Source organism: Acanthochromis polyacanthus, chromosome 18, assembly GCF_021347895.1.
Source record: "Acanthochromis polyacanthus isolate Apoly-LR-REF ecotype Palm Island chromosome 18, KAUST_Apoly_ChrSc, whole genome shotgun sequence".
NCBI classification, from domain to species: Eukaryota; Metazoa; Chordata; class Actinopteri; family Pomacentridae; genus Acanthochromis; species Acanthochromis polyacanthus.
The window spans coordinates 34,731,350-34,749,138 of record NC_067130.1 but is presented as its reverse complement, the minus strand read 5'-3'; the positions used below and the strand labels follow the sequence as shown (position 1 = coordinate 34,749,138).

Below are 17,789 nucleotides of genomic sequence, written 5' to 3'. Positions count from 1 at the left end.
GAAAAGAATTATTGATCACTGATCGATCAGGATCTACTGATTACCGTCTCGTTTTATCCTCCGCTGAGCGGTGGCACCACTGCGACCTCGTCTCCGTCCGCCAGAGTCACCACCTGGTCGCCCACGGCAACGTACTGCTGACGCACCGCCAAGACCACGTGATGCTGCAGCGCCGACAGCCTGAGACGCAAACAGCAGAACACGCATGTTCATTCCATGTTGGAACATGATCTAAAGATGGAAGAATGTTTTTACAATGTTCCGACACGGTTTCAGGAGTTCAGTGTGTTATGACATGTTCTAGTCACATATTATTAACATGTTATGACATGTTCATAACATGTTATGGCATGTTCTCGTCACATGTTATTAACATGTTATGACCTGTTCTAGTCACACATTATTGCTGTTATGACATGCTCATAACATGTTATTAACATGTTATGACATGCTCTAGTCACATGTTATTAACACATTATGACATGCTCTCGTCACATGTAACATGTTATGACATGCTCTAGTCACATGTAACATGTTATGACATGTTCTAGTCACATGTTAACACATTATGACATGCTCAAGTCACATGTAACACGTTACGACATGCTCTAGTCACATGTAACATGTTATGACATGCTCTAGTCACATGTTGTAACATGTTATGACATGCTCTAGTCACATGTTATTAACACATTATGACATGCTCTAGTCACATGTAACATGTTCTAGTCACATGTTGTAACATGTTATGACATGTTCTAGTCACATGTAACATGTTATGACATGCTCTAGTCACATGTAACACGTTATGACATGCTCTAGTCACATGTTGTAACATGTTATGACATGCTCTAGTCACATGTTGTAACATGTTATGACATGCTCTAGTCACATGTTGTAACATGTTATGACATGCTCTAGTCACATGTTATAAACAAATTATGACATGCTCTAGTCACATGTTATAAACAAATTATGACATGCTCTAGTCACATGTAACATGTTCTAGTCACATGTTGTAACATGTTATGACATGCTCTAGTCACATGTTGTAACATGTTATGACATGTTCTAGTCACATGTAACATGTTATGACATGTTCTAGTCACATGTAACATGTTATGGCATGTTCTAGTCACATGTTATTAACACATTATGACATGTTGTAGTCACATGTAATATGTTATGACATGTTCTAGTCATGTTATTAACACATTATGGCATGTTCTAGTCACATGTTAACACATAACATGTTCTAGTCACATGTTGCAACATGTTATGGCATGTTCTCGTCACATGCTATTATTAACATTTGGTGACATGTTTTATGTTACATGTTATCGTGTTTTGATGAGCTTGTATGACGTTCTGTAACGTGCTGTATGACGGTTCTTGAGTTGTTGTGACATGTTTTATGACCTATGTTGTGATATTGATGTTTCTCTGATGTTTTTCTGATGTTGTATGACGGTTTTTCTGACGTGTATTTTAATGTTTTCTCGTGTTTCATGTTGCTGCGATGCTCTGATGTGTGTCATGGATCTGTAGTTGTATTTGTACCTCGGGTGTCGCCGTAGCAACAGCCTCCAGAGGTCGCCGCTGCTGATTGGTGTCGGGACGTCAGGAAGCTCCTCCTCCTTCCGGCCGGTCAGCTCGGCGCTCTTAGCGAAGTACAACACGAGCACCTGAGGAGGAAAACCCTTTCACAATAAAACCCCACACTGACACTTCTCAGCTCAGACAGAAAACTTTTAACCACGACTGATTATTACTATTATTATTACTATTATCTTTATTACTATTATTATGATTATGAGACACTGATTTGTTTTTTTTAATGTAATTTACATAGAAATGAGTATTTCATAATAAAACTGGTCAGAATAATGTGGAGGACATGAACCCAGCTGTCACACTGATCTGATGAACATGTACGATCTCATCTGGTGAACATGTATGAACTTATTGATCCGGTCAGGAACCTCCTCGTGCTGCTCAAGGGGTTTAGCGTGTTTGTGAACTTTCGGTCAGAGATCAGCTGCTGCAGAGCTCCGTGTGGAAAACAACACGTTTAGATGTTTCCTCCTAGAAGAGCTCCAACCTCCTGCTGACAGAGAGTCAAAGGGACTGATTCTGTCTGAGAAAAGTCCGTCTGCAGTTCGGCCCTAAACTTCTTCATCAGCCGCTACTGCTTCACTTCCTAACGGTTTGTTTTCTTTCAGCTGCTCGCAGTTTTCCGCTCCGAACAGCGGAGATAAAACACGGAACACCGTGAACGAAGTCTGGAGCTGAATAAAAACTTCTGAAGGTGAGAAAAAACGTCAGGAGACTCACCTGAGCAGTCATGAAGGAACATCTGATGGACCATTCACCGAGACACTTCCGTCTGCGCTCTGATTGGCTCCGACTTCTTCTTCTACTGCAGCTTTTATTGTCAGACAGCAGCGCCTCCTGCTGGACGGAAACACGAAGTAGTTTCATTTGAATTATCATTAAATCTATCATTCATAAGTCAATTATTAATGCACCTGCTATTAATAAATGTAATGTTATGTATATTATTAATAAATATATTATTAAATAAATCTGCTATTATTATTGATCCAGGTTTCTTCCTGTTAAAGGGAGTTTTTCTGCCACTGTCTCCTTAGGGCTTACTCTGGGAGTTCATCTGGGTTCTGTAAAGCGTCTTGAGACAATTTGACTGTAATTGGTGCTTTATCAATAAAACTGAATTGAATTGAATTGAAAATTGAATTACATCTCCTATTAATAAATTTATTATTTCAATGATGAAACCAGACACAGTGAGAGATGATAAACCTCCACTGAAGGTTTCTGAGGATTAAAGATGTTTTGATTTTTCAGTAAAAGTTTATAAATGTTCCAACAGTAAATTCAGATTTATTCATATGAAGCTTCAGAAAATCACTAAAATAGACCCAACATGAAGAATAATCAGGATTCTTATCATCGTCTCAGGCGGGGACTTAATTTTCAATCAATAATCAATAATCAGCTGTGTGATGCTGCAGATATTTCTCACTTTAACTTGTCTGACCTGAGACCTGCTTCATCGGTTCTCTTAGAATCAAACTCTGAATGAGATGCTGACACTCAGACCTGATCTGGAAAAGAACACCTGACAGGAAGCTCAGGACCTCCTCAGTACAACCTCCTGTAGAACACACCTGGAGCCATTATAAACCTCCAAACAACCTCCTGTAGAACACACCTGGAACCATTATAAACCTCCATACAACCTCCTGTAGAACACACCTGGAGCCATTATAAACCTCCAAACAACCTCCTGTAGAACGCACCTGGAACCATTAAAAACCTCCATACAACCTCCTGTAGAACGCACCTGGAACCATTAAAAACCTCCAAACAACCTCCTGTAGAACGCACCTGGAACCATTAAAAACCTCCATACAACCTCCTGTAGAACGCACCTGGAACCATTAAAAACCTCCAAACAACCTCCTGTAGAACGCACCTGGAACCATTAAAAACCTCCAAACAACCTCCTGTAGAACACACCTGGAACCATTATAAACCTCCATACAACCTCCTGTAGAACGCACCTGGAACCATTAAAAACCTCCATACAACCTCCTGTAGAACGCACCTGGAACCATTAAAAACCTCCAAACAACCTCCTGTAGAACACACCTGGAACCATTATAAACCTCCAAACAACCTCCTGTAGAACACACCTGGAACCATCATAAACCTCCATCCAACATCTGAGCAGATCCTAAACTTTTATTGATCTTCTGGGAAATCTTGATGTCACACTTTAACGTTTCAGATCATTAAACTAATTTTAACTTCAGACAAAAACAACCCAAGAAAACACTGAATGCAGCTTTTAGATGACATTATTTACTAAAAGTTAAATTCTGTCCCGTCCATCTGCTCTGTGTGAAAACATGACTCCTACCAGTCCACCACAGGACCAGATTCAGTGGTTAGTTGGGTTCAGGTTCTCCATCCAGACCTTCAGATGGTTCCTGCCAGGCTGGTGGAACCTAAACATGTCTAGATAGAACCTGTCTTCATTGTGAAGCAGCTGAAGGGTCTCAGAAAGCCGCACATGATACCACGTTCTACAGAGATTCTAGAACAGATGAGGAACAAAGTCATGGACATCCATCAGTCTGGAGGGTTCCAAAACCATTGCTGAGGCTGTAGGACTCCAGAGAACCTCAGTGAGAGACATTATCCACAGATGGAGAAACATGGAACAGTGGAGAACGTTCAGGAGTGGACCAACCACCAACATTCCTCCAAGAACATCAACATCTAATCCAGGAGATGACAGAAGAACCCAGAGGAACATCTAAAGATCTGCAGAGCTTACTGTCTTGACTAATGGACACTGCCTCCGTGTGTTGTTCAGTACTGTTAATTCTGCTGTGAGCTCCACACTAATCCTCTGTCTGACGCCACTGTTTCCATGTGAGGACTTTCTACGCTTTTTTTGTGGACAAAGTGATGTCTGTTAGAGCTTTGAGCGGCGGCAGCATCAGCCCTGACCAGCCTGCTACGACCCACTCTCTCCAGGGTTGGACCACTTTGAGCCCATCTCTCTGTCTTCCCTCGCTGATGTAGTTAAACACATGAAAACAGCACATTGCTCTGTGGATGTTTTCCCAACTGAATTGCTCATAGAGGTGTTTTCTACTGTTGGGCCTGTCCTCCTGGTTTTAATGAACGCTTGTCTTAGCTCACCTTGAGTGTTGTAAAGGGCTCTATGAATACATTTTGATTGATTGATTGATTGATTGATTGATTGTTTCTTTTATGAGTACATGTGCAATGTGATCTATACAGATGTGGACTGGAGAGTGTTCACATGTATTTAATGTTTTCATGTGTTTCTTCATGTGTTTGGACATGAGACGCTTGGTGAGCTAGCTGTGTAGCGACCATTAGCTGAATGAGCGAGCTCTTTTCTTTAGTGTGCTGTGCACTTGACAACTGAGCCACTGACCAGGGGGTTCTTTCACCAGCATTAAACGGATCAAAGAAGATGATATCGGCCTTCTGACTCCTTTATTGAACATAACACAACGCAGAGTCGAGGGGTTTGAAGCAGCCAGTGACCGAGTGTTACTGTGCACGGTCACACTTGTGTGAAACGTCCTCCCTGGCTCCCCGATGTACGTGTTATTACAAGAGTTGCATGGTATCTCGTAAATGACAGTGCATTCTTTTCCTGCTCGATAGTGTCTTTCGGGTGCAGCGGTACTTTTATGTGTGGTTTTATTGCAGTGCCTTTGCTGTGTTTTTCATGGTTTGCTGGATGGGTTCGGTTATCCCCCGGATCTACGGTAACTGTGGTTTTATTGTTCTCATGTGTGTCCCGTGCCTGCTTTGTTTCTTTGCTTTCTGTTTTTTACCTGTTGTATTCCTTTATTTGTGGCCCACCTGCGGTTCTGGCGGTGTGTGGATGCCTGCTGGATGTCTGGTTCCTCCTGTCGTCTGTCCTGTTCTTCTGTGATGATGGCGGTCCGTTCATATAAAGTTCTGACTGCTGAGAGTTCGTGTGCTGCTGGATGTTCTGAAGTCCAGAGAAGGTACTGGTCTGTGTGGGTGGGTGTCCTGTAAGCTGTGATTTTTAGGGGAAAAGAACATCCTCAGGAATGTGTAAAGCAAACACGACTCAGTCAGATCTCAGGAAGAAAAGGCACGACAGGAAAACCTCAAATCTGCAACATCAGACCACTGCAAAACGGAAGAAAATAAAGTAAATGCTGGATTAAGGAGGCGTGCAGAGAGGGCCGTGAACAGGGACACCAGAGGAAACAGGACGGGGGGGTGCAGCATGTCTGGTGTGTTGAACATTTACTATTATTCTTCCAACATTTAGTACTATTTTCTGACATTTAATAACATCCTGTTTCAGACTTTCTTTCATGGGATTATTTGTATTTTTTCTGAATATTTCTGATGTATTTCCATGCACTTCTTTGGACAGTCAGTTCATTCAGGACTCCTGATCCTCTGGTAGCTACATGTTAAATGATTTGGATTGGACGTCTCTCAACTACAGGCTTTTGTTTTGGAAAATCTAAAATATTTCATTTAGACAATAACAAAAATAATAATAATTCAATAATACAATCAGAAGCATCCAAGTAGTCAGTTTAAGTATTATATCTACTATAAATAGTTGCTATTATGAATTATGATCAGAATTGATGGATCAGTCTGATCACTTTAATCCTCCTGTTGTCCTCATTTACAGGCTCCAAAAAATATTGTTTCCTGTCTGAAAAGAATCCAAAAATTCAGCAAAAAAATCCCCCAAATTTCTGAAAATTTGCAAAACCTTCAGGAAGAAAATTCCAATAATTCCTTAAAAGTTCTATTTTTTAAAAATCCCCCAAATTTGGCAAGAAATTTCTTGTAAATATTTTGAAAAATGAGTAAATATCTTCCAAGTAATCCTAAAATATCTAAAGTCATTACATGTATATCAGTGAAACTTATACTTTCTTTAAGAACATTCACATTTAAATAACCTAAATCCAGAAAAAATCACTGGATTTTGGTTATTTTAATGTGAATGTTCTTAAAGAAACATTTTAACATTTCATTTTAATTATTTTTCCACCAAAAAATGTTCAGATACTTCTCAAAAATGTTGAAAATGTGGACATCACAAGTTTCACCGTTAAAATATATTTTTCCACATTTTCAAACTTTAAAACGGGTCAATTTGACCCACAGAACGACAAGAGGGTTAAAGACGAGTTCTGCAGCTTTTGTTCTGAAAATCCAGTGCAGGAAGTGTTCGCTGCTGACTGAACAGCTTCCGGCCGGTGTGAGCCGGGAAGTCCACGTCACTGTCAGAACCGGAGCAACCAGGACCGGACCGGCTCCGTCAGAACTCCAGTTTAGCGGTTTAACTTCGTGATTCTTGACTCAAAATGGCGGACGAGGCCACGCGCAGGGCCGTGTCGCAGATCCCGCTGCTGAAGACGCACGCGGGGCCGCGGGACCGCGCGCTGTGGCCGCAGCGGCTGAAGGAGGAGTACCAGGCGCTGATCCGGTTCGTGGAGCAGAACAAGGCGGCGGACAACGACTGGTTCCGCCTCGAGTCCAACGCGGACGGCACGCGCTGGACCGGCACCTGCTGGTTCGTGCACGAGCTGCTGCGCTACGAGTTCCGGCTGGAGTTCGACATCCCAGTGACGTACCCGGACACGGCGCCCGAAGTGGCGGTACCGGAGCTGGACGGGAAGACCGCCAAGATGTACCGAGGCGGCAGGATCTGCCTCACCGAGCACTTCGCGCCGCTCTGGGCCCGGAACGCGCCGCGGTTCGGCCTGGCCCATCTCATGGCGCTCGGACTCGGACCGTGGCTCGCCGTGGAGGTACCGGACCTGATCGGTAAGGGGCTCGTGGTGCACAAGGAGCGGCCGCGCGAGGCAGCGGCGGAGTGACGTCAGCGGACCGGGGACCGGGACCGAAGTGTGGTGGACAGAACCGGAACTCTGTCATAATTACTATCAACATGAGACTGGTGGAGACTCAACAGACTGGTGCAGCAGAACATCTGACTGCGCATGTGCAGTAAACTGTAGTTCTGTCACATTAAACCAACAGTGTGGGTCCAGTGGATGCAGAATTATTATATGAACATAGAAACAGGAAAACACACAGAGATCTGTTAGGAAAACTCTGACTATGAACACCGCTAGAATGATTCATGTTCGGTCATAAACTAAAACATTACTTTATTTCATGTTTAACAAATAAACTGTCAGAACACCAGAACATGTTGAGAAAGTAGTTCTGTTGATCTCAGACTAAATGTTCAGTGAGTTTATTTTTCTCACAGTGAAACGATAAATGATTCTCGGCCCTGAAATAAATTAAAAATGGTTCCATGTGTTGTTCAGCAGCTCGTATCTGATGATTTATTTTAATAATTACAGTTTATTTTGATAATGTCTGTGTTTGGGAGACAGAAATGTTCTGTGTCCTGATAACAACCTGTTGAAGAATAAAGAGAACCTGTGGCTCAGTTCATGTTTTATTAGTCCAGATCATTGGCAGGTACATACATGCGATAATGAGACATGTATGTTCCTGTGTCACTTGTTCAGTTCCTCCGTCTGCTTCAGGTCAGAATACAATAAAAACCGAAAAAATCAAATCAATGAAACATTTAAGCTGAATCAGCTCAGAGTTGTTGCTCCGCCTCCTCTCAGTAAACTTGGATAAGCTCCGCCCACTCCCTCACAGGCCACACCCCATTTTCCTGCACATTGCTCGGCGACGACTTCCAGTCCCAGCTCCTCACCGGGACACTCCAGGTGGCGCCGTAGTTCGCCGTCACGTAGTCGAGCGTCTCACACGGAACGCGAACTTTCAGCTCCAGAAGCTCCGCCCAGCAGAGCGCGAACCGAGGGAAGATGTACCTGGAAAAAACTTTATTTACAACTCAAGGTTTTCCACAGCAGAATACAGGAAGATGTAAAACCTTTTAACTCATAAATTAATTTACCATCTCCTGCTTCTGACTACTTCACTGTAAAAATAAACGCGTTAAAAGTAGAAAACTTGTTTACTTGAACTTCCTGCCACTCTTTGCCTGCGTCCCTCCGTTCCAGACCACGTCTCCGTCCTCGTAGAAAAAGAAAATGTCCAGCTTGACGTCGTCGCTCTGAAATGAAAGTTCCAGGCTGTCCTCTACCTGCATGTCAAAATGAAAGAGATACACCATCAAAATAAAATACACATCAGCTTCAACAGAAAGTACAAGAATTTCTGAACTAAAACACAAAAACATTTCAAAATTGAATGAAAACTGACACAAAATAAAGACTATAGTATTAAAAATACTACAAGCAAAAGTACAGAGGAAAAATATACCTAGAATGGTGGGATGGGTCTTTTTGTTTTCAATGTTTTTAAATGTTGTACAGCACTTTGTGTTACATTCTTTGTATGAAAAGTGCTCTATAAATAAAGTTTGACTGATTGATTGATTGATTGAAGTTTATTATCCAATAACTTGTAACAAACCAGAAAAAAGGAAATAAAGTTCTGACCTTCCCAAACTTGTGTTTGAGTGACACGCCGGCGTCTCTGAAGGCCGGGATGATGTTGGGTCTGAAGTCTGAGATGAAAATCCCGATATCAACGTCACGACTGTATGAGATAATACTGCACTGCCTGAACCAGCCTGCAGGGGACGACACACACCCAGAGACAGAGACACATGTTACACTGGGATATTGGCATGTTAGCATGTCATAACATTGCACTGGGATATTAGCATGCTACAATGTAAAATTCCCCGCTGTGGGATTAATAAAGGTTTAACCCTTTGCGCTTCAGTGCGTCGTAGGTGTACCGCCGGCGGTACACTTACTAATTTGCATAGGAATTTCAAGAATGTCCGACGGCTGCAAACACGATTATACAAACACTATACACCGATGGAAAGCTTAGATTCTCATGAATCCGCCGGTATAAACCACTTTCAGATGCGATTACCACAGCGGGTGAGAAAAACACATTTGTCCGACAAAAACGAATATCCATCCATCCGTTCTCTATACACGGCTTCAACGCACACAGCGCGACTCACATTTCCGGGTTTATTATTACACACAGAAAAAAAGATTCCACAAAAAACGGCCATAATCCAACCTTTTACATCCAGACAACACAAGCCAGTAAACTATTTTGTCCAAAACATGTCCTGAAGTCGGTATAAAATCCACGAATCGGTCGTTTTCAAGGAAATGCATCTCGCGATGCGCGTCCAATATTCCCCGTATTTTTCGTAATTTTTTTAATTTAAAAATAGAATATTAGCGATTTTTTGTACTGAAAACGGCTGGAATTGACTGAAGCTTAAAGGGTTAATCTATCTATCTAATCTAGCATGTCATAACACTACACTGAAATATTAGCATGTTAGCATGTCATATAACATTACACTGAGATATTAGCATGTTAGCAGGTCATATAATGTTACACTAGGATATCAGCATGTTAGCAGGTCATAATGTTACATAGGGATAATAGCATGTTAGCATGTCATAACATTACACTAGGATATTCACATGTTAGCATGTCATATGTGTTGTACTGTTAGCATGCTATATGCAGTGTTGGGCAGTAACGTCACTACAAATAGCGTCGTTAGTAGTTCAACTACATTTTTCTGGAACGACGTGATAGCGTTGTTGTTTACAAAATCAAAAAATGTTTCAACAGCTTAGCTGATCTTTTGGTCATGTAGCGCGGTAGCAAACGCAAAAAGCTACATTAAAAATGATGAATGTTGAACTGCTTGAAGCGGAGCTTTCTGCTCTGCTGCAATGTCATCTCCAAACGCCGACATGTCTGTGTCGACCAATAGAAGCGGAGGAACTGCTGATGTCGTCATTCAACAATCCCTTCCTGCGACTCTCTGGATCCACACACACACACACACACACACACACACACACACAGACACACACACACACACACACACACACACACACACACACAGACGCTCGCTTCAGTTCACTGAGAGATGGCAGAGAAGGAGTCAGAGTCACCGTGGCCCTACCTAAATAGTTATGAGTTTTTGTGAAAAAACGGAGAAAAGTTGTTTTCAGATGCCTACTGTGCCAGCCCAAGGCGAAGTTTCTGTCAACTTCAAAGACGTCAAATACAAATGTGAGAACCCATATACAGGTGATACCGAATATGCACAACCAGCAGCAGTTAGCTAACCACCACATGTCAACCGCAGTATAAGATGCACACACAACGAGCTACTTTTCAACATCTAAAATTCGCGTGGCAGTAAATTAATTAAATGAAGCGTAAGGTTGTGGTGGCAGTGTGTGAATATGTATAAATTGGGGGATTAAATAATTAAACTGATACATATAGGAGGGAAGAGGTATGGGAGAAAACTTCATTATTAGTCCCTGAGTTTTTTTGGTAATTAGGTCGGTTCAGTGTGGAGAAAAAAGTAACTTGAATGTATTAAGCTACTTTGGTCATATTGCTGTAGCTTAGCTTGCTACATTTCTGTGGGTCGTAGCTTTGGTGTAGTAAAGCTTGATTTAACACGGAGTAGCTGCTAGCTTAGCTCATTACAGTTTCCAAGTAGCTTGCCCAACACTGGCTATATGTATTGTAATGTTAGCATGTTATGTGCATTGTACTGTTATAATGTTATATGTGCTGTATGTTAGCATGTTGTATGTGTTGTACATTAGTATGTTATGTGTCGTATGTTAACATGCTCTATGTGTTGTATGTTACCGTTTTACAGTAGGTACGTAACGTATTCAGACCCCTTGAAATTTTTCACTGTGTCATTGCAGCCATTTGCCAAAATCCAAAAAGTTCATTTTATTTCTCATTCATGTACACTCAGCACCCCATCTTAACAGAAAAAACAGAAATGTAGAATTTTTTGCAAATGTATTAAAAAAGAAAAACTGAAATATCTCATGGTCAGAAGTATTCAGAGCCTTTGCAGCGACATTCATATTTAACTCACATGCTGTCATTTCTTCTGATCCTCCTCCAGATGGTTCTGCTTCTTTATTGGAGTCCAGCTGTGTTTAATTAAACTGATTGGACTTGATTAGGAAAGGCACACACCTGTCTATATAAGACCTTACAGCTCACAGTGCATGTCAGAGCAAATGAGAATCATGAGGTGGAAGGAACTGCCCAAGGAGCTCAGAGACAGAATTGTGGCAAGGCACAGATCTGGACAAGGTTACAAAAGAATTTCTGCAGCACTCAAGGTTCCTCAGAGCACAGTGGCCTCCATAATCCTTAAATGGAAGAAGTTTGGGACGAGCACAACTCTTCCTAGACCTGGCCGTCCAGCCAAACTGAGCAATGGTGGGAGAAGAGCCTTGGTGAGAGAGGTAAAGAAGAACCCAAAGATCACTGTGGCTGAGCTCCAGAGATGCAGTCAGGAGATAGGAGAAAGTTCCACAAAGTCAACTATCACTGCAGCCCTCCACCAGTCGGGGCTTTATGGCAGAGTGGCCCGACGGAAGCCTCTCCTCAGTGAAAGACACATGAAAGCCTCATAGAGTTTGAAAAAACACATGAAGGACTCCCAGACTATGAGAAATAAGATTCTCTGGTCTGATGAGACCAAGATTGAACTTTCTGGTGTTAATTCTAAGCAGTATGTGTGGAGAAAAGCAGGCACTGCTCATCACCTGCCCAATACAATCCCTACAGTGAAACATGGTGGTGGGAGCATCATGTTGGGGGGGGGGGGGGGGGGGGGTGTTGTTTTTCAGCTGCAGGGACAGGACGACTGGTTGCAATTGAAGGAAGGATGAATGCGGCCAAGTACAGAGATATCCTGGAGGAAAACCTCTTCCAGAGTGCTCAGGACCTCAGACTGGGCCGAAGGTTCACCTTTCAACAGGACAATGACCCTAAGCACACAGCTAAAATAACAAAGGAGTGGCTTCACAACAACTCTGTGACCGTTCTTGACTGGCCCAGCCAGAGCCCTGACCTAAACCCAATTGAGCATCTCTGGAGAGACCTCAGAATGTCTGTCCACCAATGTTCACCATCCAACCTGACAGAACTGGAGAGGATCTGCAAGAAGAATGGCAGAGGATCCCCAAATCCAGGTGTGAAAAACTTGTTGTGTCATTCCCAAGAAGACTCATGGCTGTACGAGCTGAAAAGGAGCTTCTACTCAATACTGAGCACAGGGTCTGAATACTTCTGAACATGTGATATTTCAGTTTTTCTTTTTTAATAAATTTGCAAAAAATTCTACATTTCTGTTTTTTTCTGTCAAGATGGGGTACTGAGTGTACATTAATGAGAAATAAAAGGAACTTTTTTGATTTTGGCAAATGGCTGCAATGACACAGAGTGAAAAACTTCAAGGGGTCTGAATACTTTCCGTACCTGCTGTATATGTGTTGTATGTTAGCATGTTATGTGCATTGTACTGTTAGAATGCTATATGCGTTGTATGTTAACATGTTCTATGTGTTGTATGTTACCGTTTTATCTGTTGTATGTTATATGTGTTGTATGTTAGCATGTTACCCAGACAGGTGCCGCTGCTGAGCCAGAATGGGATTTCGAGGCTAGTGAGCGTCTGAGCCGCTAAATGAAGCAATGACTTTGCTTTCCTCCTGAAATCCACGGCGGCTGCAGACGAGTCGTCCGGGTACAGCTGGAGAGACACAACTTCTGTGATAAGTTATTCTTTATTTTGAAACAGTTTTTTATTTCATTGTTGTTTACGCTTCGTGTTCGGTCAGACCTGCAGGAAGTTGCGAGCGTCACGGTAACGACACTCCAAGAAGTGGGCGTGTCGCTGCTGCTCCAGGAAGCGGGTGATGTTCCGTGGGACACGAACATCGAGACCATCGAGGACGGTGAGGATGAGCTCCGGCCTGCAGGGGGCGACACACAGTTCAACAACACCACAGACTGTGGATACATGGTCGTAACCATGGTGACACACATACAGAAGCAGTCTGTCAATCATCACCTAGCTGCGCCCCCAAACATCCTGTTTCATCGTCTGGTTTCCTCTGAGTGGGACAATAATCAACTGAACTTAGAGAGACCAGAGAGAGAACAGACCCAGTGAGGACAGCCTGAGACGCCCCCTGCTGGCTGGTTTTATCTACTTTTTTAAATCTAGAAACACTAGTTGATATGACACGATGTTATCACATGACCACGCATCATGAAATGAATGTTGAACCTGTCGTAGGCTCCAGCGTGGCGTCCGTAGTCCAGCAGCCTGAAGGGGGCGAAGCTCCGGTCCATGTGGGCTTTGAGGCGCAGGGCTCCGTGCCACAGGTAGTTCCCACTGCGCTCGTACAGGAACACCACCTGGTCAAAAAGATCCAGGCAGCATCAGGAACACACCTGCAGCTACAGCCTGAAGCTCACCTGCTCTGAGGATTCCTGGCCGACAGGTGGCTGCTGGGAGCCTCTGATTGGTTGATAACAGGCAGCGACTGATTACTGGATCAATAATCAGCATTTCTCATATTACTGAGAGAATGAAAGTAGTTTTCAATGAATAAGTTCATTTGAAGATGAGTTACTTTGGTTCTAAAAATACATCAGTTCCAGACACTGGTGATCAGTCTCCTCATTAATACTACAACTACTACTACTAATACTACTACTACTATTAATGATACTAATAATAACACTACTACAATACTATTACTACAAATAAAACTAACGACAACACTGCTAATAATGACAATACTGCTACTAATAAAACTACTACTACTACTACTAATAATAATAATAATAATGCTACTACTAGCTGTTACAGACGTGTGAGAAACCAAAAGAAAAGCTGAGTAAATGAGTGTAGAATGGAAGAAATGCTGTCAAACAGGTGGATGATTAAAGAAGCAGGTTGGTGGTTAGTGCAGAACGATCAACTGACTTTACAGCAGCCAATGACAAGGACTTAACCGATCAGGCAGAAGACCAGCAGAGCCCACTACCTGGATGATGTAACTGTGGAGGCGGAGCAGGAAGTACAGGGGGATCTCCTCTCCTGATAGGGTGTCCAAACTGGCCAATCGTGGGTCTTCTCCTCGCAGCTCCAGCAGCTCGAAGCCTTTCTGCTCAGCAGCCAATAGGAAGCCAGGCTGGAACAAACAAACAAACAAACAAACAAACAGCATTTACCTGAATAAAATGTAAACCAATCAGAATTTACCAGATTCAGTATACAAACTCTCTCTGCGACCCTTAACTCACGTCGTACTTCCACAGGTTGGCGTGCAGAGCAAAGGACGTGATTGGCCGGCCGGTGCACAGGAAGCTGCAGTGCGGCTCACGAAGCAGCCGCTCGCGCTGCCGCAAAGCATCCTGGGAGAGCAGGGAGAGCGCTGTGGTGTCGGCGAGGAACAGCGGCAGCCTGAAATGCTGCGCTAACGCCAGAAACTTCTTCACCGTCTGCTGCAGAGACAACCAGCAGCACGGTTACCATGGTGACAAGAGTCTGAAAGTTTACAGCAGCACACCTGGTGGAGCCTGAATAATGGATGCTAACTGGCTAACAGTGATGCTAACTGGGAGGCTAATAGTGAGGCTAACTGTTTAACAGTGATGTTAACAGGGTAACAGTGATGCAAACTGGCTAACAGTGATGCTAACTGGCTAACAGTGATGCTAACAGGCTAACAGTGATGCTAACAGGCTATACTAAGTGATGTTAAGATTTAAGATTCCAGATGTTTATTTGCCATTTGTACAGATAAACAGACAGTTTGGGCTCAGAGGAACTGTTGTGTGGTTGTTTCTTGGAAGTGACGTTAGAGAAGAGGCTAACAGAAGTGCTAACAGATAGGCTAACAGGCAGGCTAACGGGCAGGCTACCACTTACAGTACTGCTGGTTCTTACTATGATGAACTGATCAGTCTGTCTCTAGTTCCACAGGGCAGCAAGCAACAGTGCTAGCATTAGCGCTGACTCACCCATTGGACGTGGCTGGAGCTCAGGTGACCTCCAGGGTTCAGGATGTGAGGACCAGGCTGCTGCAGAGGAAACAGACATGATGTGAAACATGACGACACTGACGGCTCAACAAAACCTGCAGATAAAACCTCTGGATCACCAGGAGAAGATCTGCTGACAGAAAGATCTGAATCCAAACTCAGGACAGGACCTGCTGCAGACCAGCACCAGTTACCATGAAGATCTAGCTGTGTAGCATCAGTTACCGTGGAGATCTAGCTGTGTGAATTAGTTACTATGGAGATCTAGCTGTGTGGCATCAGTTACCATGGAGATCTACCTGTGTGAATTAGTTACTATGGAGATCTAGCTGTTTAGCATCAGTTACCATGGAGATCTAGCTGTGTAGCATCAGTTACCATGGAGATCTAGCTGTGTAGCATCAGTTACCATGGAGATCTAACTGTGTAGCATCAGTTACCATGGAGATCTAGCTGTGTGGCATCAGTTACCATGGAGATCTAGCTGTGTAGCATCAGTTACCATGGAGATCTAGCTGTTTAGCATCAGTTACCATGGAGATCTAGCTGTGTGGCATCAGTTACCGTGGAGATCTAGCTGTGTGAATTAGTTACTATGGAGATCTAGCTGTGTAGCATCAGTTACCGTGGAGATCTAGCTGTGTAGCATCAGTTACCATGGAGATCTAGCTGTGTAGCATCAGTTACCATGGAGATCTAGCTGTGTGAATTAGTTACCATGGAGATCTAGCTGTGTAGCATCAGTTACCGTGGAGATCTAGCTGTGTGAATTAGTTACTATGGAGATCTAGCTGTGTAGCATCAGTTACCATGGAGATCTAGCTGTGTAGCATCAGTTACCATGGAGATCTAGCTGTTTAGCATCAGTTACCATGGAGATCTAGCTGTGTAGCATCAGTTACCATGGAGATCTAGCTGTGTGGCATCAGTTACCATGGAGATCTAGCTGTGTAGCATCAGTTACCATGGAGATCTAGCTGTTTAGCATCAGTTACCATGGAGATCTAGCTGTTTAGCATCAGTTACCATGGAGATCTAGCTGTGTGGCATCAGTTACCGTGGAGATCCAGCAGGTGAATCAGACAATAACATTCCTGTTGACTCTTTCGTTTCTGTTAAACTACAGACTTCTCACTGCGCAGCCGCACTGTTGTTGTTTACCTTTCCCGCTGCACTGTGACGTGTGCCTCACCTTGCTGACGTATTTGCGGTAGTAGTACAGCTGGAACAGCAGGAACACGGAGCTGCTGATGATCAGCAGTGACAGCACGGCCGTCCGGTTCACGCGAGGCATCCGGTAACGGGGTCCGGGAACGCGCAGCTCATGACGTCCGGACGAAGCTCAGTGCGCGAGACAGCGGCGCCAAAAACCTCAGAGCTGAACGAAAGAACAACGGCACCGGACAGCCGCCATCATTACACCTCCTCTTCCTCCTCCTCTGTAAACTCTACACCTGTGAGTCTCTACCGCCACCACGTGGACGGAGTTCAGACTAGACTGGATTGAGAACAGGTTTCTTTCTTTCTTTCTTTCTTTCTTTCTTTCTTTCTTTCTTTCTTTCTTTCTTTCTTTCTTTCTAAAATTCTTGTACTATTTTCAAAAAATGAGTAAAAACTTTCCAAAAAAATCCTAAAAATATCTAAAGTGATTACATATATGTCAGTAAAACTTCTAATATTTTCTCTAAGAACTTCTTCTTAGGAAACTTTTCTTTTTTTAGCCATTTCTTTTTTCCACCAAAAAATGTTAAAAAATTTCCCAAAAATATTGAAAATGTGGACATCAGAGGTTTCACTGTGAAAATATCTAACTTTCAAACAGGTCAGTTTGACCAGCAGGACAACATGAGGGTTAAAGGGACTCTAACAGGAGGTCAGTCCATCCATAAACTCCTCATCTATTTCAGTAAAATCAGAACGATAATCAACAGAAAGGTCAACATATTTACCGTCCTCGTCAATAAACACTTCTTCACTTTCCAGCTGAAATCCCAGACTGCTCACAGACACAACAACAAGACTGTAAGGATTTATTATCTCACAAAGACACTGCTAGCTGAACACCGACATCACATATGAGTATTACAATATTATAATTAATAGCCTTTTATTGTGTAATTAATGCATGAGCTGTCTTTGACCTTTAAAGGAAGAGAGATGGATTCAGGCATTAACTGCAGACAGATGGATGCAGAGAGGTCACACTGGACACTTTTCAGACTTAAACACCAAAAAGATGGAGAGATCTCCAATCATTTGTTCCTATTTCTTTATAA

General features: G+C 43.0%; 3 protein-coding genes across 8 annotated transcripts; 1 reads left to right on the top strand and 2 right to left on the bottom strand.

Annotated features, from left to right (window-relative positions):
* Positions 1-44: 44 nt before the first annotated feature.
* On the bottom strand, positions 45-6,359 carry LOC110966797 (molybdopterin synthase sulfur carrier subunit). Of its 3 annotated transcripts, none has more exons than XM_051938726.1 (4): positions 5,409-6,359; positions 2,335-2,451; positions 1,561-1,685; positions 45-180 (listed from the first exon to the last, which is right to left on the bottom strand). In XM_051938726.1, exons 2-4 carry the CDS (start codon positions 2,344-2,346, stop codon positions 54-56), a joined length of 264 nt encoding a protein of 87 aa, XP_051794686.1. In that variant the 5' UTR covers positions 2,347-2,451; positions 5,409-6,359; the 3' UTR covers positions 45-53. The 3 variants fall into 3 exon arrangements, with proteins under 3 accessions (XP_051794686.1, XP_051794685.1, XP_022071961.1); XM_051938725.1 differs by having other exon boundaries at positions 2,335-2,454; positions 5,409-6,116; XM_022216269.2 differs by having other exon boundaries at positions 5,437-6,116.
* Positions 6,360-6,647: 288 nt separating this feature from the next.
* On the top strand, positions 6,648-8,041 carry ufc1 (ubiquitin-fold modifier conjugating enzyme 1). Its single transcript, XM_022216258.2, has one exon. The coding sequence runs from the start codon at positions 6,942-6,944 to the stop codon at positions 7,455-7,457; it is 516 nt and encodes a 171-aa protein (XP_022071950.1). The 5' UTR covers positions 6,648-6,941; the 3' UTR covers positions 7,458-8,041.
* On the bottom strand, positions 8,038-16,975 carry fktn (fukutin). Of its 4 annotated transcripts, none has more exons than XM_022216254.2 (10): positions 16,706-16,975; positions 15,493-15,552; positions 14,773-14,973; positions 14,514-14,660; positions 13,748-13,878; positions 13,298-13,430; positions 13,078-13,207; positions 9,072-9,205; positions 8,589-8,713; positions 8,038-8,438 (listed from the first exon to the last, which is right to left on the bottom strand). In XM_022216254.2, the coding sequence occupies exons 1-10, from the start codon at positions 16,805-16,807 to the stop codon at positions 8,225-8,227; spliced, it is 1,377 nt and encodes a 458-aa protein (XP_022071946.2). In that variant the 5' UTR covers positions 16,808-16,975; the 3' UTR covers positions 8,038-8,224. The 4 variants fall into 4 exon arrangements, with proteins under 4 accessions (XP_022071946.2, XP_022071948.2, XP_022071947.2 ...); XM_022216256.2 differs by having other exon boundaries at positions 14,773-14,970; XM_022216255.2 differs by having other exon boundaries at positions 15,493-15,549.
* Between the last annotated feature and the right edge of the window lie 814 nt (positions 16,976-17,789).

Coding starts and splice junctions, on each gene's coding strand:
- ufc1 (XM_022216258.2), top strand. CDS start 6,942: ATGGCGGACGAGGCCACGCGCAGGGCCGTGTCGCAGATCCCGCTGCTG.
- fktn (XM_022216254.2), bottom strand. CDS start 16,807: ATGCCTCGCGTGAACCGGACGGCCGTGCTGTCACTGCTGATCATCAGC. Junction 15,553..16,705: donor ACCGCAAATACGTCAGCAAG/GTGAGGCACACG, acceptor TTTCCTCTGCAG/CAGCCTGGTCCTCACATCCT. Junction 8,714..9,071: donor TCAAACACAAGTTTGGGAAG/GTCAGAACTTTA, acceptor TTTGACATGCAG/GTAGAGGACAGCCTGGAACT.
- LOC110966797 (XM_051938726.1), bottom strand. Junction 181..1,560: donor TTGCTACGGCGACACCCGAG/GTACAAATACAA, acceptor TTTGCGTCTCAG/GCTGTCGGCGCTGCAGCATC.